Source organism: Lathyrus oleraceus, chromosome 4 (assembly GCF_024323335.1).
Source record: "Lathyrus oleraceus cultivar Zhongwan6 chromosome 4, CAAS_Psat_ZW6_1.0, whole genome shotgun sequence".
Lineage (NCBI taxonomy): Eukaryota > Viridiplantae > Streptophyta > Magnoliopsida > Fabales > Fabaceae > Lathyrus > Lathyrus oleraceus.
In genome coordinates, this window is record NC_066582.1 from 488,308,420 (window position 1) to 488,332,082 (window position 23,663).

The window sequence follows — 23,663 nt, forward strand, 5'->3', positions numbered from 1 at the left end:
TAATAGATTCATAAGCCACATGTCTTGGCACACATATAACGAAGCGACAATATACTCTGCCTCACAAGATGAGAGTGCAATTACTGGTTCCTTCTTCAAACACCATGAGATATGTGTTCCACCAAACATAAAGATGTATCCAGTTGTAGACTTTCAATCATCTTTATCTCCACACCAATTGGAATCAGTAAAACATAGCAAATTGTATTTTCTGCCGGTATCCACTACAGGAAAGAGAATTCCGCTGCCAACAGAACCTTTGACATATCTTAGGATCCTTTTGACTGCTGCCAAGTGAGACATTTTCGGTCTTCCCATGAATCTATTCACAATATCAACACTAAATGCCAAGTCGGATCGCATATTGCATAAATAACACAAGGATCCAATCAATTTCCTATATTGAGTTAGATCAACATCTTGCTCGTTCTCATTCTTAGACAACTGCGACCTTGGTTCAGTTGGAGTAATGGCAACATTACAATGCTCTACTTCAAACTTCTTTAATATCTCAAGCGCATACCTTCTTTGGTGTATGAGCATTCCCTTTTTGGACTTGTGGAACTCAATGTCAATGAAGTATGTCATGAAGCCAAGGTCGGTCATCTCAAATTCTTTCATAAGTTCACTCTTGCACTTTGAAATTCACTTTCTGTTGCTTCCCGTTATCAACAAGTCGTCTACACATAGACAAAGGATAATCACTCATTCACTTGTATCCGTCTTCACATACAATCCATGCTCGGATATATATTTCTTGAAACCAACCTCCTTTAGGAAACCATTAATTCTTTTGTTCCAAGCTATTGGAGTTTGCTTCAAACCATATAACACTTTCTTCAACTTGTAGAACTTCAACTCTTGGTTTCTCATAACAAAACCAATGAGTTGTCCTAAGATACGTCTTCTAGTAGCGGTCCATTCAAAAACGTAGATTTGACGTCCATTTGGTAAATGGGCCAATTATGGTTATTTGCAATACCAAACACAAGTCTAATGGTTTAAATCCTAGCGGTTGGTGCAAATACCTCTTCAAAGTTTATGCCTTCTCTTTACAAAAATCCCTTAGCGACCAATAGAGCCTTATGCTTGATTATTTCACCCTTGGGATTTGCCTTCACTTTGAACACTCATTTCACACTAATTGGCTTCTTTCCATCTGGTAAATCAACTAACTCCCAAGCACTACTACAAAATAGACCTTTTGTCACACTAAACTATAACGGTTTGTTTGTTAACCGTGGTAACACCTTAATTGTGTACGCGCTTTTTTTATTTATATTTACGAAATTACATTGCACTACGGTCAAACTAATAAACTATGATTATACATTAATGGAGTGATAGAGTTCGAATCCCAACTCCAACAATTTTCTACTTTTCGGTATAATTGATGTTGTCCTTATAATTATAATATACAAATTAAAATCAAAATACATATCACCAAGGTTGATAGTGACAACCGTTGTGAAAGTCATTACATTTTATCACGGTTTTTTAAAACAACTATGGTGAAATTGTTTACTTATTTACAATATAAGCGAATTAGATCTCTCTTCTTGACAGTATCGCTATATCTATCACAGCAAAACACTAGCACACATTTTCTCTCATCTTTGTCATTATCTCTCGCTTCATACATAAAGGTATTCTTCTTCTTTCTTGTTCGAGAGTTTATGTTTTTTTTTTGTATGTTGTTGTAGTTTTATGTTGTTGTATGTTATTGTTGTTGTATTTTCCTATTTCAGATCCTTCTCTCATCTTGAATAGTGGGAGCAACAAACTTATCCACAAGATTCAGGTTACAAAAGTGTTTATTGATATGGTGGAGTTATGGTTGAACAAAGCCAAGAAAGTTGAATTTGTTAGGGAACACATTATTGTTGTTGAACCTTTTGGTGGAACGAGCTATAAGAAGATTCATTTCAAGAATCTTAATCCTGAAAATATGAAGAAGGTAGAAGCTATTATGAATGACCTTATGAAGCTATTATGTTTTACATGACTTGTTGTTAGTTGTTTTTGTGGACAAGTTTTTGATTTGTTGTGGGTAGTTGTTGTTAGTTATTTTTAACATGTTATTTTTTGTCGTGGCATGATGTAGTTCCTTTTTGGGTTAACAATGTACTGCTAGTTGTTGTTGTTTGTTATGTTATAATGTTAGTGGTAGTTATGTTGTGGTTGTTGTTGTTTGTTATGTTACAGTGTACTGCTTATTTATGTTAACATGTCGCTTTTGTTGTTGCTTGTTATGTTATATTATTAATGCTAGTTTATGTTTTTAAAACAAGTTAACTCATATTATGGGTATGATTCATAAATGCTTTGTTTTTCTATGGAGAAACAGTACAAGAAGTATGAATCAATTTTGGAAGCTTCATCCGCCTTGTACTTTTTCTTCATGGCAACACAAAGTAGATCAACTTCAGATTATTCCACAAATCTTTTCAATAAAAGGTATGTTATTTTCGTTTTGTTGATGTACGTTGTTATTGAGTTTATCATAATGTATGTAGATTATTTGTTTCACTCACCCCTCATTGAACATGCATTCATTTAAAGTGATTTAGAAAATAAAATTCAAAAATTATGTTATATTTAAAATGCAACTTAGATCAAACATATTTTTCGAATTGCATTCATCTTGTAACTCATATATATCGCTCTTTAACACGTAGAACTTGGTTTATTAACCCATATTTTTAAAATCAATAATTCGTTATCTATTAATTCATATTGCAAAACATCAAATTTGTTGAGAAATTAGATCATCGTCATCGCTGCCATCATAATAATCTTCATTATTGATTAAAATAATGATTATGATAGCGATGATGATGATCCTGAATTAGTCAATATATTGATGCTTTGTAAAATAAACTAGGAATGAAATGTTGCTTTGAAGAATTTGGGGCATTGAATCAAATACTATGTGTTAGGAAGCAAGAGATGAATTATGATATGAATGTAATTTGAAAAACGGTGGTTCGTTTAAGTTATGTTTCAAGAATAATTTAGTTTTTCAAATTATTATCTTCTACATCAATTTTAATGGTTGTATATGTTTAGTGAGGTGTAAGGAAAAACAAGCAATCTACATATTTTATAATAAACTCAGAGTACTTTTCACAATGGTTATATTCTGTAACTGTGGTGAAATTTTAATTATTTCCAAATAAATTGTTGCTACCATTGGGTTACAAACCCATGACCTTAATACATATCAAAATAGTTGTTTAATATAACTGTTGTGATAGGTAGCGCGCTACCTTGCTTATAACAACTGTCACACGTCCGTTGTGGAAACCAACATACATACAATCACACGCTACCTAACAACGGACTTGAAACCGTCATTATATGTGTTTCACAACCGTCATTATATGTGTTTCACAACTGTCATTATATGTGTTTTCCGTAGTAGTGAAGTATTGTTCTTCTCAATGGATTTCATCTCTTCTTTCATAGCACAAATCCATTTTGGATCACTTAAATCCTCTTCCGCTTTAACGGGTTCAGATTCGGCCATAAGTGCAAAATGGACGAAATCACCATCATCATTGACTTTGTTATCTCAGAATAGCTCACAATATTGGATTCTTTGAGGAAAACCTCTTTTCCTTATTGATCTTATAACATTCTCTTCGATTAGATCTTCGGCAATAGGAGTTTCTACTATTTCCATTTCTGCAGAATCTGAATCAATGTTCTAACTGATTACAACTTTTACGTACCTGGTTACAGGTTGATTTAACTCCTTGATTTCGTCAACAATGATGTCTCGGTTGATAACAAACCTCCTATTTGCTGCATCAAACAACTTATAACCACCGATAGAGTGATACCCTACAAGTATCATCATTTATCTCTTATTATCCAACTTCTTCCTAAGTTATCTTGGAACTTGTCGATATGCTACGTAACCAAAAACTCTCAAATGGTTCTGACTCGGTTTGAATCTTGGTCATGCTTCCTCCAATGTTACTTTCTCAAGCATCTTTGTAGGACACCTATTCAACAAATAGGCAGTTGTGGATATTGCTTCTCCCCATAACTCTTTCAAAAATTTCTTCCCATTTAACATGTTTCTCACCATGTTCATGATCAATCAATTCTTCCTTTCAGCAACACCGTTTTGTTGTAGTGTATAAGGTGGTACTACCTAGTGTATAATCCCTTCTTGATCACAAAACCTCTCAAAGTATCTTGAGACATATTCGCCTTCACCACCCGTTTTGAGCACTTTGAGTTTGTGACCACTTTTCCTCTCAACCATGGACTTGAACTTCTTAAACACTTAAATACCTCATCATTTTTCTTGATTAGGTATGTTCATATCTTTCTACTATGAACGTCGATGAATGTGACAAAATATCTATTGTCGCCAATGAAATCTACTTGCACGGTTCCCACACATTTGAATACACCACCTCAAGGTGATTCGTGGTTCTACGTTCATCATCCTTGTTGAATTTACCCTTATGTTTCTTTGCTTGCATACTTTTTTCACAAATTTCAGCCGGTATGTTGATCAATGGCAGACTCGTTACCATTCCGTTCTTTTGCAAATCTTCGAGATCTCTAGAATTGAGATGCCTAAGACAATAGTGCCACATCCACCCTTTTCTACTTGTTGTTGTAGCAAGACATCTATGCTCCAAAACCATCAGCTCAACCTTGAAGGTTCTATTGGCAGCCATAGGCGCTTTAAGGACCGAAACTCCTTTCGCATCCATAACGCTCAGCCTTTATTTTCCATGTGAATCTTGTAACCATTAACAAGTAATTTGCCAATACTTAGAAGGTTAAATTTGATTCTTAGAATGAACAAAACATCTTTGATCAAGGAATATCCACAATCCCTTCTTATGATCAAAACATCATTGATCCCATCGATCACTAGAATGGTGTCATCCACAAACTTCACTTTGTTCTTCATGTCACGATTAATTTTAACAAACCAATCCCCCTCGGGTCATATGAGTAGAACAACACGATTCCAAATACCATTCCTAGATGCATTGAACTCCTTTCATACTCATGACGGTGTTTTCTTCTGCATGTGATCGGTTAACCATATTAAGTAACTGGTTACGACCTATTTTTGCAGCATTCCAAGAATTGTTGATGTTGTTGTCCCGCGGTCTGCTACTGCTGCATTCTCCTTCCATGATCATGACCAAGAGTATATTATCTTCATCAAACTCTAGTCTTGAAACCTTGGCTTCATCTCCTTGAGGTTCATTTTTGTTTGCATTGCACTCTTTTTCAAAATCACTGAACCTCTGACACCTACAACATTGTTCATTACTTTTGTCCAACCTCTTATTTTCACCTCTAAAGTTGCCTTGACCGTCATTTTTGTCACAGCTGCTCTCACCCCTTTGAGAAGTCGAATTCTTTGAATTTTGGGACTCTCTTCCACCAAAATTATGAAACTTCCTTTACTCTTCATGGGCTATTTTCCTTTCGATCTCTTATCCTTCTCGTTGAAGTAAGCTTGCAAAATGATCTCCACCTTTACCTTATCATTATTTCTCTCCTCCATCCTTTTCTCACGAGCCTCAAGAGAGCTTTGCAGCTCCTCTTTGCTCGTCGTCGTAAGATCCTTCGATTCCTCACACGCCACAACTACATTGTCAAATCTTGGTGTTAAAGAATGCAATATTTTCGCGACAACATACTACTATATGACAATTTCTCCGCATGCCTTCACTTGATTCACTAATCGAGTGATTTTTTGTTGTGAAATCGTTGATTGTCTCATTTTCTTCCATTTTAATCAACTCAAGTTGACGCTTGTGAGTTTGTAATCTCACCACCTTCGCCTTATCAGCCCCTGCGTAAGCTTTCTCTAAGATTTCCCACGCTTGCTTTGACGATTCGCAATCACCAACTTTCTCAAAGTTTTTCATCATCAACACATTGATGGATAAAAAATAACACATTAAAATCTTTCTTCTTTTCTTTCTTATGTGTTGCTTATTGTGCATATATTGTACCTGCGAAAAGGGGATTCACCCAGTTCTTAATCACTTTAAGAACATCTTGGTAGCTAAACAACACTTTCATTTGCTTGCATCATTTGTCGTAATTCTTCGCATCAATGATAAGTACGTTTGTAGGGATTCTTTCATTGAAGACATAATTCATGTTGCACACTACATGTTTGTGCATCAGAACCAGTCTCTTGATGCAAAATGTTGGAACTTTGAACAACAAGATTGATGAATAATGGTGAGAAAATTAGAATGTGGAAAGTGAAAGAGAAAAATTGAGAGAGAGAGAGGGAGAGAGAGAAAGAGAGAGAGAATATTGTATTAACCTTGGATGAGAATGCATCCAACACATATATACAAGTGTTACAAATTGTTGGGATCCAAAACAAATAAATACATAACAAAAAATTGAAAAACTCGAGTCTGTGACCGATTACACGATTTGATTAACCGATTACAGCTAACATTGCAATTAAAACAACTTCGGTGATAACCGATTAACATATGAGGTTAACCGGTTACACCTTCAAGATTTTCACTCTTCAACTACTAAAAAGTACTTCTAATTTATTGTAACCGATTACACCCTGAATTAATCGATTACAACAATTAAATTATAAAAATCACTTTTAACAAAAAAATTCAACTATTATAAACAAACAAAAGTATGAAACTTCTTGCTAACACAATAAAAACTCAATGTATCAGAATTTGTTCACATATGATAGAACACCAAACGTTGTCTGGAAAAAAATGAAGAGTTGGAAACGTGTACATATATGTTTACATAGTACTACTACATTGTTTTGCATGTAGAATTTTTCTTTTCTATTTATTTATCAATTTTAAATTTGAATACACCATTAATGTTTTTTTTAATGAACATATATGTATACATAGTAGTACTACATTGTTTTGCATGTAGAATTTTTCTTTTCTATTTATTTATCAATTTTAAATTTGAATACACCATAAATGTTTTTTTAATATAATACTTTTAAGCATTTCTTACATAAAAAAAGAATATGAAGTAAAACAATATATTATTTTAAAACGACATTATATCTTAATGTGTCATGAGCCATTTGGTTTTTAAGGCGAGGCTTCCAACTAAGTTAAATTATTAATTCTTTATTTATTTAGTTAGTTAAAAAATATTTTAATATTTTAAAATTATTAATTTTATAAATATTAATAAATTATTTATATTAATACATAAATATAAATCAAAATTATTAATAAAAATTAAACTTTAAATCATCAACTTACATCTATTTAACTCAATCAATATATTATTTTGGTTTTTAGTCATTGATGTTTTTTTGTGTGTGAAATATTTTCATATTAAGTGATCTCTACAATATTCGTTTTAGTATTTAATTTAAGAAATTAAAATAAAATATGCTATATATTTTAAAGACCAACTTTAATATGTATAAATTTTATAAGTTTCAAATTTGATATGCTACATATCTTGAAGGTTATAGATATTGCATCTTAAATTTGAGGATGGCACAATAGTGATGGAGAGTTAGAGATGGGAATGCATTTTGGCTAACAAGTTAACCTACATCTAGGTTGAATTGAAAAGCTGTAGAATGGAAGAAATGACGCAGTGTCTATCTTTTGAATGTCTGTCTTTTTCTAGTAGTTGGAACAGTCTAGCAGATTGGAAGGAAATAAAACTAATATTCTCTAATGAATGGAGAATTTGTTTTTGAAAATATTCTTTTTGGGGATTGATGAAAGGTGGAATGGTCCCTGAATTAAAAAAAAAAACAAATTATGATTTGTTAATATTAACTTGAGGATAATAAAATCATTGGATCAGATTCTTTATCGGTGGAACGGTGATATTTGAATTGAAATCTAGCTTCAACAAGGTTAGCGTCATGGTTCAAAAAATAATTGAAGATATGTGTCGTAGTTGAAATCTGTTCTTGCATGCAAAAATATGTTAGTTTGTTGTTTAAGTTAACATGTTGAATTGGGTATGTCTGTTTGACCAACTGTTTAATATGTTAATTGAAAGTTAGGGTTTAATTTTCTTATAAATAACATATTATTATAAATAACATACTAATTCTCACTTTTCCATCAATCCCTTATAATTCTAATCAAAGGGAGAAAGTGGTGTGCTTTAGGTTCAATTGTAAATATTGTTCTCTAGTGTGTAATTGAATTAAGAATCCAGTTTTTAGTCACTTTGATTATTCTTTTTCTTCTATTCTCTCTTCTCTTTTATTTTGTGATTTTTCTTGTTAATAAAAATTCGATCGTACTCTATTTTCTGAGCATCTATTTCATAAAAAATTGGTGTTGTGAGCGTGGAGAAGAAGATGTCGTCAACAAAGTATGAGATTGTGAAATTCATCAGTGTGAATGATTTCGGTTTGTGGCGCTTGAAGATGCAAGCCCTACTGGTTCAGTAGGATTTGTTACAAGCGTTGAAAGGATTGGAGAAGATGGATGTTGCCATAATGAAGAAGGAGATGATGACGTGATTGAGAAAGCCCACATCGACATTGTATTGAGCCTTGGTAATAATGTTCTACGACATGTTTCGAAGGAGAAAACTGCACCTGGTGTATGGACGAGACTTGAAGGTTTGTACATGATGAAATCGTTGTTCAATCGTCTCTACCTAAAGCAAGCCTTGTATTCATTCAAGATGAGTGAAGACAAAGTCTTAGCTGAGCAACTTGATATGTTCAATAGGCTGATTCTTGATCTCGAGAATATTGAGGTTCCCATAAGTGATGAAGATCAGTCATTGTTGTTATTGTGTGCTTTACTAAGATCCCATGCTCACTTCAAAGAAACCCTCTTGTATGGAAGAGAGTTCCTGACCTTTGAAGAAGTTCGATTAGCCTTGTACTCAAAGGATTTGAACAAAAGAAAGGAGCACAATCGATCATCTAATTGTGATGGATTGTCCGTAAAAGGAAAATTCACAAAGAAAGGTGGTAGGTTTGAAAAAAAGAAGGGTAAAGTTCTACATAATTCTTATGGTGGTAATACTCTTGCTATTAGGTATTATGACTGTAAGAAGAAGGGTCACACTAGAAGGGTCACCCTGATTGACTGAATAATCATGGTGGAAAGGATAATGATAATGCAGCCATTGTGCAAGATGATTCTGAATCATCTAATGTATTGGTGGTTTCAAGCACCGACTCTAGCAAGGAGTGGATTATGGACTCAGGTTGCACATGACACATGACTCCAAACAAAGATGTGTTTGAGGAACTATGTGATCAAGATGATGGATCAGTGTTTCTTGGAAACAACAAAGCCTTCAAAATCGCAGGTATTTAATCTGTAAGATTCAAGCTCCATGATGAGTCATTAAGGCTATTGACTGATGTCAAGTATGTACCTGAACTTAATAGGAATTTGATTTCTCTTGGTGAACTCGACAAGAAAGGATATGTGTTCAAAGGAGATCAAAGTATCCTAAGGGTAGTGAAGGGGTCGAAGGAAGTCTTGAGAGGCATCAAGAGGCAAGGCTTGTATACCTTTAAGGCTGAGGTTATAAGTAGTTCAGAAGATATGTCATCCATAAAAACTATGTCAATGACTGAGTTGTGACACAAGAGACTTGGCCATGTCAGTGAAAGAGGCTTGGTCAAATTGTCGAAACAAAATCTGCTATGTGGTGACAAGGTCGAAAAAATGGAGTTTTGTGAAACTTGCGTATTTGGTAAATCCCGTAGGGTGAAGTTTAACAAAGGTAAACAAAGAACACATGGATCCCATGATTATATCCATGCTGATCTTTGGGGGCTTGCAAGAAATCCTTCACACTCAGGTGCAAGATATTTTTTATCCATAGTTGATGATTACTCACACAAGTTATGGGTATTCATTTAGAAATCTAAGGATGAAACTTTTGAAAATTTCAAAAGTTGAAAGACTCTGGTCGAAAACCAAACTGGCAGGAAGGTCAAGATGTTGACGCCCGACAATGGTCTTGAATTTTGTAATGAGGCTTTTGACAACTATTATGTTGCGTCTGGTATTGCAAGGCATATAACTACTGCAGATACTTCCAAGAAAAAGGTTTGACTGAAAGGTCTAATCGAACCATTCTGGAAAGAGTGAGGTGCATGCTAATTAGTGTTGGATTGAAGAAGGTGTTATAGGTCGAGGTTGTTGCGACTACAGTATACTTGATAAATAGGTGCCCTTCGACTTTCTTGGGGATGAAGACACCTAAAGAAGTCTGGTCAAGACATCTACCTAATCTCGACAGACTTAGAGTATTTGGATGTATATTATATACCCACATTAGGCAAGACAAGGTCAAACCTAGAGCTCTGTGATGTATGTTCCTTGGATATCCTGAAGGAGTCAAAGCTTATAAGTTATGTTGCCTAGAGACAGGTCATAAGAGGTGTATCATAAGTCGAGATATAGTTTTCAATAAAGCTGGAATGGCTTTCAAGAAAGCTGACGCCGTTGGTCGAAGTACGGTGATCTTTGTAGATGAGCTGGTAGGAAGAGATTCATGTTGAGGTGGAGCATAGTGATGCTGAATTGCATAACCCATACGAAGTCAAAGAAGATATACAAGTTGCTAATGAAGATGAGGACTATGAAAATGACTACCTGCTGGCAAGAGACGGGTTCGAGAACAATAATCAAGCCACCTCAAAGACTTGATTATACATATCACATAGATTTTGCCTTAATTCCTACATGTGAGGACCTTGATGAATAACCTATGGATTACAAGGAAGTTGTAAAGAGTCTAAACAAGACTGAATGGATAAAAGCCATGGATGATGATATGAAATCTCTTAATGATAATCACACTTAGGAGCTGATCGAGAAACCTACAGGAGCCATATTAGTCAGTTGCAAGTGGATTTTCATGGTTAATGAAGGAATCAAAGGAGTAATGTCGAAGAGATTTAAGGCAAGATTGGTTGCTGGGGGTTCACTCAGAAAGAAAGTGTCAACTTCAATGATGTGTTATCACATGTTGTAAAGTATATATCCATTCGAATGTTGTTTGCTATGATGGTGAAGTTCGAACTAGAACTTGAACAAATGGATGTGAAGACAACCTTCTTGTATGTGATCTAGATGAAACAATCCTGATAAGGAAACATGAATGGTATGCATAAAAAAGCAAGGATGATTATGTTTGCAAGCTGAATAGGTCTTTGTATGGCCTGAAACAATCTCCTCGACAATGGAATAAGAGATTCGACAAGTTCATGGAACACATAGGTTTCACTAGAAGCCTGTTCGACCACTGTGCTTACTTCATATTCCGACTTGGAAATTCACTTGTTATTTCGTTGCTTCATGTGGATGATATCCTCAAAGAAAGCAACAGTGTCGAGGATGTTATGAAGATGAAGGATGAACTCGATAAAGATGTTCAACCTGAAGGATTTGGGAGTTGCCTCAAGGATTCTTGGGATTGACATCCAGAGAGATAGAAAATAGTCTAGATTATGCTCATCTCAAGAGACATATCTACTGAAGATTCTCGACAAGTTTGGAATGTTGAATTCAAAGCCTGTGGTAACATCGATTAATCCTCAGTTTAAGTTGAGTACACCTTAAAGTCCAAGTATTGAATTCGAAAGAGCCTATATGAATGGCATTCCATATTCTAGTATAATAGGTTCTTTGATGTATGTTATGGTCTGTATAAGGCCAGACATATCATATGTAGTGAGCTTTGTGAGCAGGTACATGTCCAATCCTGGAAAGGCACACTAGCAAGCATTGAAGTGGATTCTAAGGTACATAAATGGATCTCTAAGCAAAGTCTTGATTTATGGTGGATCCTGTGGTGGTGATAGCAAAGACGAAATTGAAGGATTTGTCGACTCGGATTATGCAAGTTGTATGGATTCCAAAAAATCTATTTATGGATATGTGTTAACTATGTTTGGCATAACAATTAATTGGAAAGCAACACTTTAGAAGGTTGTTGCCTTATCACCCCCTGAAGCAGAGTATATTACCCTCATTAAAGTTGTGATAGAAGTATTGTGGCTTGAAGGTTTTGTTAAGGAGTTGAGACTTCAAGGTCAAGTTACCACTGTTAAACATGATAATCAAAGTGTCACACATTTGTCGAAGAATTCAGCCTATCATGAGCAAACCAAGCACAATGATGTAAGTTTGCATTTCATCAGAGATATAATCGATCATGGAGAAGTCCAGGTGCTAAAGGTGTCGACTAATGACAGTATTACTGATATGATCACCAAGACATTGTCGAGTATTAAGTTCTTCCACTGCATGTAGTTGATAAAGTTGCATGATGAAAGCTAGTTTGTTCTCTTGTTATTATAGAGTTTGTTCCAAGGTGGAGATTTGTGGTATTTGGATCGAACTTTATCCTCGATAAGGCTAGCTTCATGGTTCGATAAGAAGTCGAAGATATGTATACCATAGTCGAAGTCTGTTATTACGTGCAGAAATATGTTAGGTTGTTGTTTAAGTTAGCATGTTGGATTGGGTCAGTCTGTTGGGTCAATTTTTTAGTATGTTAGTTGAAAACTAGGATTTAGTTTTCTTATAAATAACATACTAGTTCTCACTTCTCTATCAATCCCTTATAATTCTAATTAGAGAGAGAAAGTGGTGTGGTTGAGATTCAACTGTAAACATTGTTCCCTAATGTGTAATTGAGTCAAGAATCTAGTTTTTAAACCACTTTGATTGTTCTTTCTCTTCTCTTCTCTCTTCTCTTTTACTTTATATTTTTTATTGTTAATCAAGAAATCGACCATACTCTATTTTCTGGGCATCGATTTCACAACAGGAACAAATAAAACTAATGTCATGGAGTTATATTTAATCAAAATCATTAGGGTGAGTTGAGGTTTATGATGCCTCTCCTTGGTGGAGATATGTGTCTTTGCTAGGGATTAAGGTTGATTAGGAGTTACATTAGTTTACTGCTGGTATTTTTTAGGTAGTGGAAAACGGGCTTAAGACCCATTTTTAGGAGGATGTTAAGAAGGAGCGTACTTCTCCAAGTATATCTTTAGAAGGTTGTTTTTGGTTTCGAAGTAGAAGGCTCAGTTGATTGGGAAGATGGGATCTTGGTTAGATGAGGTGTGAGTTTGAGACTTTAAATGACGACATAGGCTACTAGTTTGGGAGGAAGATATACTTTCTCATCTAAATCTCTCTTTATGGGGCTAATCAGTCTAGGTCTCGAGGATGCTTGGGTTTGGTAGGAAAATAAGAAGGTGAGTTTTTCTGTGAGGTATGCTTATAAAACTCTCTCTTTGGTCCCAACCAGCCTGAGCTTAGGTCAAGTAGGTTGATTCATATTTTTGCCAATGGTTAGTGGAAGGTGGCCTCCCTTCAAAGTGATAGCCTTTTCCTAGTTACTGTGGAAGGACAATATTTCATCAAGGAAGAGCCTTCGCCTATGTAGGATCTTATTGAACACTTCAAGGGTGGATGGTATCCTTTGTTTGGTCTTAGTCGAGTCATCTGATCATTTGTCTATCTCGTGTAGGTATGTTTATGCTATTTAGTATAACTTTTTAGGTGGGTGGGCAAAGTGGGGTCTACCCTCACTCGGTTGGGAGTATGTTTAAGGGTATTGAAGAGATTGTTAGTTATAAGCTTTTAAGGATAAAACAACTTATGATTTACAATGCAATCATTTGGACCATCTAAAGTGCTCGTCATGATGTTATCTTTTTTAAGAAAAGCTCAATTATTGATCATGTAGTTAGTTTGATTATTTATCTTTCTTAGAAGTAAATTAAGACTCATATTCCAAAATTTCCCCCTCTATTAGCCTAGGAGCATAACCCTCTCTCGTGCTTAAGAGAATAAGGGTGCACATGATGGTATGCTAGCCTCTATTAGATGGTTGGTTGTATTCGTAACCTTCCTTCAGCTTGATGTTTTCAATAGGTTTCCATGTTTTATGATTCTTTCGGCATTTTTGGCAATTTGGTTCAAAGGCTTTTGATGGTGGTTTGGTGGGTGTGGTTATGGTTATGGGTGGTTCATTCCTCTGTTTGGCCATTTTTGGTTGGATTTGGTGGTGTTGTTCGGTGGTCTTTGTATTTTTTAAACTTTTTTTTTTCAATTTTTCTATTTATTATCTATATAATTTGTACCTCGTGTATGAACTTTTTCGCTTATTATAATATATCTCATTTTCCATTCTTAAAAAATCATTAGAATTCAATCAATCAATATCTCTATATATTTTAAAACTGCTAATGTTCATAAGTATTAGAGTGTATTAAAAGTGTGACTGTAAGAATTGGTTTTTGTAGGAGGTGTGTCATGATTGCTTAATCATATTGAACAAGGTTCAATAATTGACAGGAGGCATGTATGCAATCTCCTAATTCCTTTTTGTGTTGGGGAAAAAGTCTTTCATTTCTTCGATACCTTAAAGAAAAGAGAAAATTTTAAGTGAACCGAGGAGTATGAAAATGCCTTCTTAAAGCTGGAGACTTTCTTGGTGACTCCCCTGATCTTGACACGACCAATAGAGAGTGCATCTTTATTCTTGAACTTATCAGTAAATGACAGAGCAATGAGTTGTGTACTCGTCCAAGAAAGGAGTGCAGCGAGTAGCCGATTTACTTTGTCAACAAGGTTTTCAAAGGGGAAAAGTTAAGATATCATAAGATAGAAAGATTGGTGTTGGTAGTAATGATAACAACTAGGAAGTTGGGGCCTAACTTCTAGGAGCACATGGTGATGGTAATAATGAATTATCCCATTCTTCAGATCTTTAAGGAACTAGACTTGGCAAAAAGAATGGTATTATGGTCTATAGATTTAGCAGAATGTGATATTCACTTCCTCCCTAGAGGCATCATAAAGTCTCATATGGGGTTAGATTTTATAGTATATTTCTAATCCCAAGTCGGAGAGGAAACTTCTTATGTGTGTAACATGTCAACATAAAACACGTAAAACCTAAAAGGAATCAGATCGGGGGTGGTTCTAAAGGTCCCGAAAAATATTCTCATAGAGCATTCCCTGAGGTTGAAGATCAAATCTATTAATAATCAGGAAGAATACGGAGCCTTAATCGTCGGAATGACTCTGGCTAGAGAAATGGGATGTATAATCTTAGAGTTTAGAGTGACTCTAATTCGATAACTAGCCAGGTTGTCGAAGATTATCATACAAATGAGGCATAACTTGTCAAATACCTCCAAAGAGTTCAAAACTTGTCCAAACATTTCAAGTTCTTCAAAGTGGTATATGCTCTCATGGAAGAAAATGTGTGGGTTGATCTCCTATTTAAGTTCGTCATCTCCAAGAATCCCAACCATAATAGTACACTTATATAAGAGACCTTAGCCATCCCCAACACCGAGAACAAATGTATCAACACAATTGATACCATTAACTCTACATGATGGACGAAACCAATAGTGTGATACTTAAATGATATGAACTGCCCTCAAATAAGGGTGAGGCAAATAAAATTAAGAGGCAAGAGATAAATTCACTATGGTGGCATGTAAGTTGTACAAGATAGGAAATATATCCCCGATGTTGAGATGTCTGTGAGAAAACAATACCCCTTTGGTACACATGGAAGTTCATGAAGGAGTATGCATAAACCACATTGGAGGAAGGCCCTTGGCCCATAAATTGTTGATGTTCGACTTTTACTAGAAAACCATGATGAATGATCACATGAAATTCATCAAAAAATGTGACAAATTCCAGAGGAAAATCTACATCACACTTCGACAGAAATCCTTCACCCTATGACTTTTTTTTGGCCACTTTATCGATAGGTCATGGTCATCTTGGATCCTTTTTCCCTGGTGCTAGGGCAACTAAAGTTCTTTCTCATGGGCGCTGACTACTTTACCAGATGGATTTAGGTAGAGGTTGTGTCCAAAATCATGATAGAGAGAATATGGCGCTTCTACTTAAAGAGAATAATCACCAGGTTCAATTTTCACAAGCACGTCGTCTTAGATAATGGAACCTCATTCTCCAGCTCACTCGTGGTAGAGTTATACGACCATTCGGGAATCTGAACAATTTTTTTCTTAGTGGTGCATCCTCATACCAATAGACAAGTCGGATCAACTAGTAAGGTCGTTCTCAATAGAATAAAAAATAAGATGCATGAATTCAAGGTAGTGTGGGCCGAAAAGTTGCATGAGGTACACTCTTTTCTGCTTGTTATTGTTATTTAATTTAATCATACTTTACATCTTCCCATCCATGCCATGTGTTATTTCAATTAAACACATCTTCTAGAAAGTCACATATTTACATCATATTGTTAAAACCAATTGAATTTTTTCATGTAAATAAAATGAATTAGGATTTAGATGTGTGTCCAACCTACTTGGTCATGCTCGAGTGATCATCCACATCCATGAATTAGCATCCAAACAAATAGCTGCTAGGAGGTATAATTCCATAGTAGTCCCACGTGATATGAAAGAGTGAGACCTTGTGCTCAATAAGGTCATGGAACCTGTCTAGATTGGAAAGTTGCTCCTCAATTAGGAAGGGACGTACATAATAAACGAAATACTATCACATGTCACGTACAAACTAGAAGAGTTGGATGGAAGTCTCTCATTAAAACCTAGAACTCGATAAATATGAGTCACTATTATAGTTTATTAATTTGTCAAATAAAATAAGGCAATGATGTTCTTTTTTCATTAGATGTGATTCAAAACTATTTTAATTAGTAAATAGAAGTATGGTCAACTTTTCTTGATCCTTAATGAGGTATCATTTGCTCCCTATGATGAAGCTCTACTGAAACCTAAGGGGTATAATTCCTCCCCATGAGGAAAATTTTATTTAACCCCATAGGTATCATTATATCCATATGAATCAAATTTGCTTGGGTCCTAAGGGTTATCATTTGTACCATATGAGTAACCTTTGCATGGTCTCTAATGAGGTACCATTTCCGCATGAGAGAACTATGCTTTAACTCTAAGGGGTGTTATTGTCGCCCTATGAGGTAATCTCACTTAAACCTCAAGTGGTATTATTGTTACCCTATGAGGAAACTCTTCTTGAACCATAAGGGGTATCATTTCCTCTCTATGAGGAAACCCTGGTTGGAAGGCTCCTTCAAAGCTTGAACCGCGACCTTTTCTTGGTCGAGCTCTTTGCCCAACTTCTTGCATGTATCTTATTTCTCATTTTTCCCATCCACCATCTTGATAGAAGATTTATATACCTTATTGCGACTCTTATTATAAAAGTTTAGATTCTCTTTCAGAGGGGTTAACTCAGTTTTGAAGCACACTGCGAACCTATCTGATTGGTTGTAGGAGTCAAACAATACGTGCTAAAAAAAGATGCCCCTCATAAGATCAAACTTCACCAAGTTGTACAACTTCTTGGATCCTATATAGCTTTATTTTTTTGGCCATTAGGATAGTGGAATATAAAATTGATGTGCTCCTGCACAAAATCACTAACATCAAAATTCAAATTCTAGAGAGAGGGTTTCGCCTTACTCCTCAAAGGAGCTGATGAAGTAGTTCCACGGGACGAAATCCACTCAAGATCAATGTAGGTTTCAACACCTATATCTAATGTGTCTTTGTATTTTGAACTCTTGTGCTTCTTATCCCATACTAGAGAGGGCACCACTTCATTCACCACCGATTTGACAATGTTTAGAGGTGCAACAGATATTATAGTCACATTTTCTACCATCTTCCTTTTTCCCTAGGTTACCAAACCCGAAGGATTGGTTTTAGGATCAATAGACCATGCCACACCTTACTCATCTTTCCTCCAGGAATAAAGATCCCTCTTCTCGACAACGGTCATATGAGCAATCATCTTTGCAAAAAGATAACAAAAAATTAAATAAATTAATCATACGAGACTTAGAGTTCAACTAAACAAGCCATTTACTCTAATAGTCTACAGTATTCTTATCACCATAATCATCTCGATCATACTATACCACCTCCATTGAGCTCATAATTTAGAATGCCTCCAAAATCTCGATGGCTTTTCTTTTTGTCTCCCTTAGGAATTCACAACAGGATTGGTTTACATGCTTGTCGGGTACAAAGGGAACTAGTGCACACCGGTATCTTCAAATATAACCATGGAATGTTCACATATTCCCACACACACTCATAAATATGTATTTTCAATTTTTGTAATTAGATGAATATGGGGTAAGGAGAACCCTCTTAAGAAAGAGCACCTATAAATGCCCTACTACCTTTGCCTACGCCTTTAGTGGCATAGAACAAAAAAAAGACACATATTGTAGGTGTAATCTCTAAATGCCAACATATAATTTCAAAGCCCTTGATATAAGCCCAATGATTCGGTTGTATTTGGGAAGGGGTAGCATTGATGATCTGTAGGACCTTAGACTCAAACACAATGAATGGAATTATCAACCTCAAGTCGTAAATAACAAGGAGGTACATTTAAAAGAACTCGTCCTCTGACCCAGAAGGCACCACCATATTGACCCTTTCATTTATAATACATGGCTCTAAAATTACACATCCCTCATCATCGATAACATATATATTTAAGCCTTGTGAAGTGAAACCATTGTATCCACACTAGTATGGAGAGTTTCAAAGTCTCCAATGCCCCCATGACTTGTACTACTATTCACCATTGATGATCATGCTTGTCTTGGGTAAAAATAAGGTTAAAAAAATGTCATTATTGCTTCCACTATATTCGTTGGAATTAGAACTACTAGTATTGTGATCATAACTTCCACATGTTCCTAACTCTACAAGTTCCAAACAAAACTTCCATCTGACCGTTCCACATTCTCTACATAATGCTCCACATATCAGAAACCCTCTTCTGAGTATTAGGTTATATTACATAGTCACTTTCGTCTAACTCCCTATTAATCATGACAGTAAAAAAATAAAATGGTGAAGAAGAGAAATGTATCAATACCTAAAATGGGTTCGGATAAATTATGAATTTGAACAAGAAATTTTCTAAGGAAGTGCAAAAACAAACTCAGAAAAAGACAATGGAAGAGGGAAACCCATTACTCAACTATTTATAGAGTGTGACAACCCTTATGTCGAGTAAGTCTTTATTAACCAGACAATATGGTTTCACCTAATGCTATATGGACAAGACATCGACGACCCCTGTTATAATAATTCAAACAAATTAATGGTGTATGTCGCTTGGACCTTCCCGAGGAAATTCCATCACCATAAAATATTAAATGCATCAGGTTCCCCAAAGGATCGAACTCCCACTCACCCTTTCATGCCTTACCCGAGGGACTTACCGTTCCAGACCTCGCTTAAGGGAGTCGCCCTTCCAGACCTCGTCTAAGAAACTCACATTTCCATGGCCTCGTTGGTAAGATATTATGACGACCTCACTTAAATTACATCACCCTTCTAGATTATGTGCTTGAGAGGCTATGAACCGGAATGTCTTAGCTTAATCATACTCCCATTTTAGGCCTCGTGCTTGAGGGATTACGAACTGAAATAACCTTGTTTTGGCCTCAAACGGACTAGCCCATAGCACACTCAATCTAGGAATAATACGAAAAAAGATTAGGCACGAAGGGGCGACCTCACACGGTGAGCACGTGAGATTGCCTAATCCGACCCAATGCATATGGGCATGATAACTCCATCCATCCCAATGCACTTCAGTCTCAAGCACCTAAAGATATGTCAAGACACATGTAGGAAAGATAACTACAAGACTCGGTCGTCCAAGACAATAATTGCATTCCTTATTAAGGAGGATAACTGATTCCTTCTCACCCCACGATCTAGCCAGGTGATTAGGTCTGGGGCCAGTTCTTTAGAGACAATTTGGATTAAAGGTCTAATTTATAAATACCTCAACCTTAAAGTTGAAAGGTGATCGATCAGTTTTTACATAATTAAAACCTAAAAAACTTGTTTGTGCTCCATATCGTAAAGAGAGTCTAGATATAACTATAGTTACACAGTACAAACTTCAAATCGAACAATTGAATTGACCTTGATTTACTTTTTAGTTAAAATTATTCAAGATGTAAATATATTAATTTTTTTAAAAGATATAAGCATATTAAGTTTGAGATATGCCATATATAATATAATGATAGGATATACATTACTAGTATTTGAAGTGTAAACGTAGCTTCCAAAGTAAGCCATATATCATGATGTGGTGGGTTTGTTGTTATGGAATTAGAGGATATACATTACTTATATATTATTGTGCCCATTATTGACAAGTCAGTAGCGTATTGGCAATGATGTTATGGGACTCATAGCACGCCCTATGACGCTCATCTTTGAATCAATTGTCATTCATCTATAAATTGAAACCTCAATATATCAATTTATAAAAGTGTAAGAGACCAACCAAACTTTGCCTAACATTTTTTTCTTAATATGAATTCTCTAATTTTTATTTTTCTTGTGGTCCTAGCTCCTCATGTTGTTCTTTCTAGAGGAATTAAAAGAAGTGAAGAAATAACATTATTTGATCAAAATTACAAGGTTACATGGGGTGCCAATCATGTTATAAACCAAGGAAAAGAAATTCAACTCACAATGGATAACTCTTCAGGTTATAATTATCTATTTTCATTTTTCCTTATTATATATATAATATTATATATATATATATATATATATATATATATATATATATATATATATATATATATATATATATATATATATATAATATATATATAATTTGTAAAAGAAAAACTGAAGAGTACATGTAACCCCTTTGCCATACAATTTGTATGTCATGAAGAATTCTCCACAATTCCATCAACAAAATTATAGTTACCTTTTTTTATATATCATCTTGCTTTCCTATCTTCATTTTCTACTTAGAGATATATATTATAAGTAGATCGAATAAATAGTATACATATGCACAATACCAAAAATTTGAATATAATTGGTAATTTGGTAGATTAGTACCATAAACATAATACTAATATTTTTTTGTTTGTTTGATTTAATTTTACCTAAAAAAATAGGATCAGGCTTTGCATCTAAAATAAATTATGGTTCTGGATTTTTTCATATGAAGATCAAAGTACCAGGTAGAAACTCTGCAGGTGTTGTCACAGCTTATTATGTGAGTTAATTTTTCTCTCTTACTTTTTATATAATACAATATTTAATATTAAATTTTAATTTTACCATCTATATATATATATTATATATATATATATATATATATATAATATATATATATATATATATATATAATATATATATATATATATTATATAATATTTGTAATTTATTTTGTGTGTAGCTAATGTCAGAAGGAAATAATCACGACGAATTAGACTTTGAATTTTTGGGCAATAGTGAAGGGAAATCATATTCATTACAGACCAATGTATGGACAAATGGTGAAGGGGGTAGAGAACAAAGAATTCAACTTTGGTTTGATCCCACATCTAATTTCTATGAGTACAAAATTCTTTGGAATCAACATCAAATTGTGTAAGATATGTATACGTATGATTTTGTTTATATACTTTATAATATAATGGTCAAATATATTTTTAGTTAAATTAAAATATACTAGTAAATAAATTTTAATAAAATATGATCTTATTATATATAAATGTATATAATTTCAAATTTTGGATTTACAGATTTTATGTGGACAATATCCCTATAAGGATATACAAGAACAATAACAATATTGGAGTTGGGTACCCAACAAAAGCTATGCAAATACAAGCAAGTTTGTGGAATGGTGAAAATTGGGCAACAGATGGAGGTCAAACAAAAATAAATTGGACATATGCACCTTTCAAAGCAAATTTTCAAGGATTTGATGTTAGTGGATGTGAAAGTCAAACCCTAATTGATCCAAATTGTGTTTCTGATCATTTTTGGTGGAACAACAAAAGTTTTTGGCAATTGGATTCTACATCACAGAAACAATATGAAAATGTAAAGATAAAATATGTAACATATGATTATTGTAAAGATAGAGAAAGGTATCCTACATCTCCTATAGAGTGCTTACATTGAAAGAATATTCATACATCATTGTAAACATGAACTATATAAGGATATGGTCGTGAATCTCAATGCCACATGTTGGAAATGTTCTAGATATATAGAGGTAAATAGTTATTGTTGAACTTGTAAATAATCATCTGCTCTTTTGTACTTTGTTTGGGTTCTAGATATTATTTTGTTTTCAGAAACATGTTATTGTTGAATCCGAGTAACAATTTATTTTTCTTCAGAGTTTATAATGAATTTTTTCTCTTAAATGTGAATTCTTAACTATTTTAAAGAGTATTAAGTATTATATTTTTGGTTTAACTATTTTAAAGAGTATTAAGTATGATATTCCTGGCTTAACTATTTTAAAGAGTATTAAGTGTGATATTTTTTATGTTTGTTTAATTAAAAAATACATAAAAGAAAAGATAAAAACATGAAGATTAAAATGTCTAAAATAGTTTGATTATTGATTTGTGTTTAAAAAGTTAAAATGTTTGGTAATTATAAGCAAACACTAATTTGTTTGGCCTAATCAATGTGGCCAACAAAAAATAGCCCTGCTCAACTATTTGGAAATATTTTCCAGGTACTCTAAATATGTGGTACGTGTTTTCCAATCTTATGTTATGTTCTCCTATTTCTCGACATTTTCTACTCCCTTATCAATATGTGTGTAGTTTCTTTTGAGTGTGATTTCTTACTTTTTAAGTTTTTTTGTTAGTGATTCTATGAAACACAAAATAAATAAATATAATTAATGAGTTTTAACGAGTCTTGTTTGATTCTAACATTCTTACGATTCTTATGTTTACAATTATACAGACTTTTATCAACCGAGAAAACATCGTCTTGTTTATTTATTTTTAATTTTAAATTACTTATGTAAACATCTTAAATATGAGAGTGATAATTGTACTGGCTAAAAGCATAATATGTGATAATTCTTAATGATTAAATGTTGTTAGAAATTTTAAGAGTTATCTTATGTATGGGGTGAGAATTTTGTATATTTGGTTTTTGTGTGAGAATGAGATTGTCCTTCTCAACTTCAATGTTGATGTATTTATAGCGGTGTTAAACTTGGATCCTAGACCCCTTGAAAATAACAACCATCATTGAGAAAATACATGAGTGGATGGTTAGTCCAATATTATTTCGGAGAATGTGGTTAAATACTCCTTCGGTAACATTATGGGATAGGGTCACATCATTTTCCTGAATTTCCTCCTTGGTCGACTTCTCCCAAAAAAAGACGGCATATTCAACAAAGAGACCGTACATCCTATAAACGGGTGAACGATTACTGGATAGACGATCAAGAGGGCTTTATGGCAAGACGAGACATTATACGCCTTATCTATAACCTGTCATGGATTCCTTACAAATATATCAATAAAATATTTTTTATAAATTTAAAATTGTAGAGTGTGATTTGTGATTAAAATGTCATTTTAAAAAGATGATCAATAAACTATTTCTCATTTGTTATAAATAAAATCAACTACAAGACGAATTATTATTTATTTGATACATAAGATGAGGAATTATAATTAGTTTAACTTTTTTGTTTTAAATCATCAAAACAAAATTTCTCATAGCTAACTTCTGATTCAAGTTCATCACTAAAGTACTAAAGTAATTGTTAAGAGATTGACAAGATGACTCCTAAAATCATTAATGAGCA

At 34.1% G+C, this 23,663-nt stretch overlaps 1 protein-coding gene across 1 annotated transcript; it reads left to right on the forward strand.

The window, feature by feature from the left end:
- Positions 1-1,419: 1,419 nt before the first annotated feature.
- LOC127076513 (xyloglucan endotransglucosylase/hydrolase protein 2) lies at positions 1,420-22,138 on the forward strand. The gene is made up of 7 exons (XM_051018180.1): positions 1,420-1,646; positions 1,749-1,957; positions 2,348-2,457; positions 20,412-20,552; positions 20,980-21,080; positions 21,264-21,457; positions 21,613-22,138. Exons 3-7 carry the CDS (start codon positions 2,358-2,360, stop codon positions 21,995-21,997), a joined length of 921 nt encoding a protein of 306 aa, XP_050874137.1. The 5' UTR covers positions 1,420-1,646; positions 1,749-1,957; positions 2,348-2,357; the 3' UTR covers positions 21,998-22,138.
- The last annotated feature ends 1,525 nt before the right edge of the window (positions 22,139-23,663 follow it).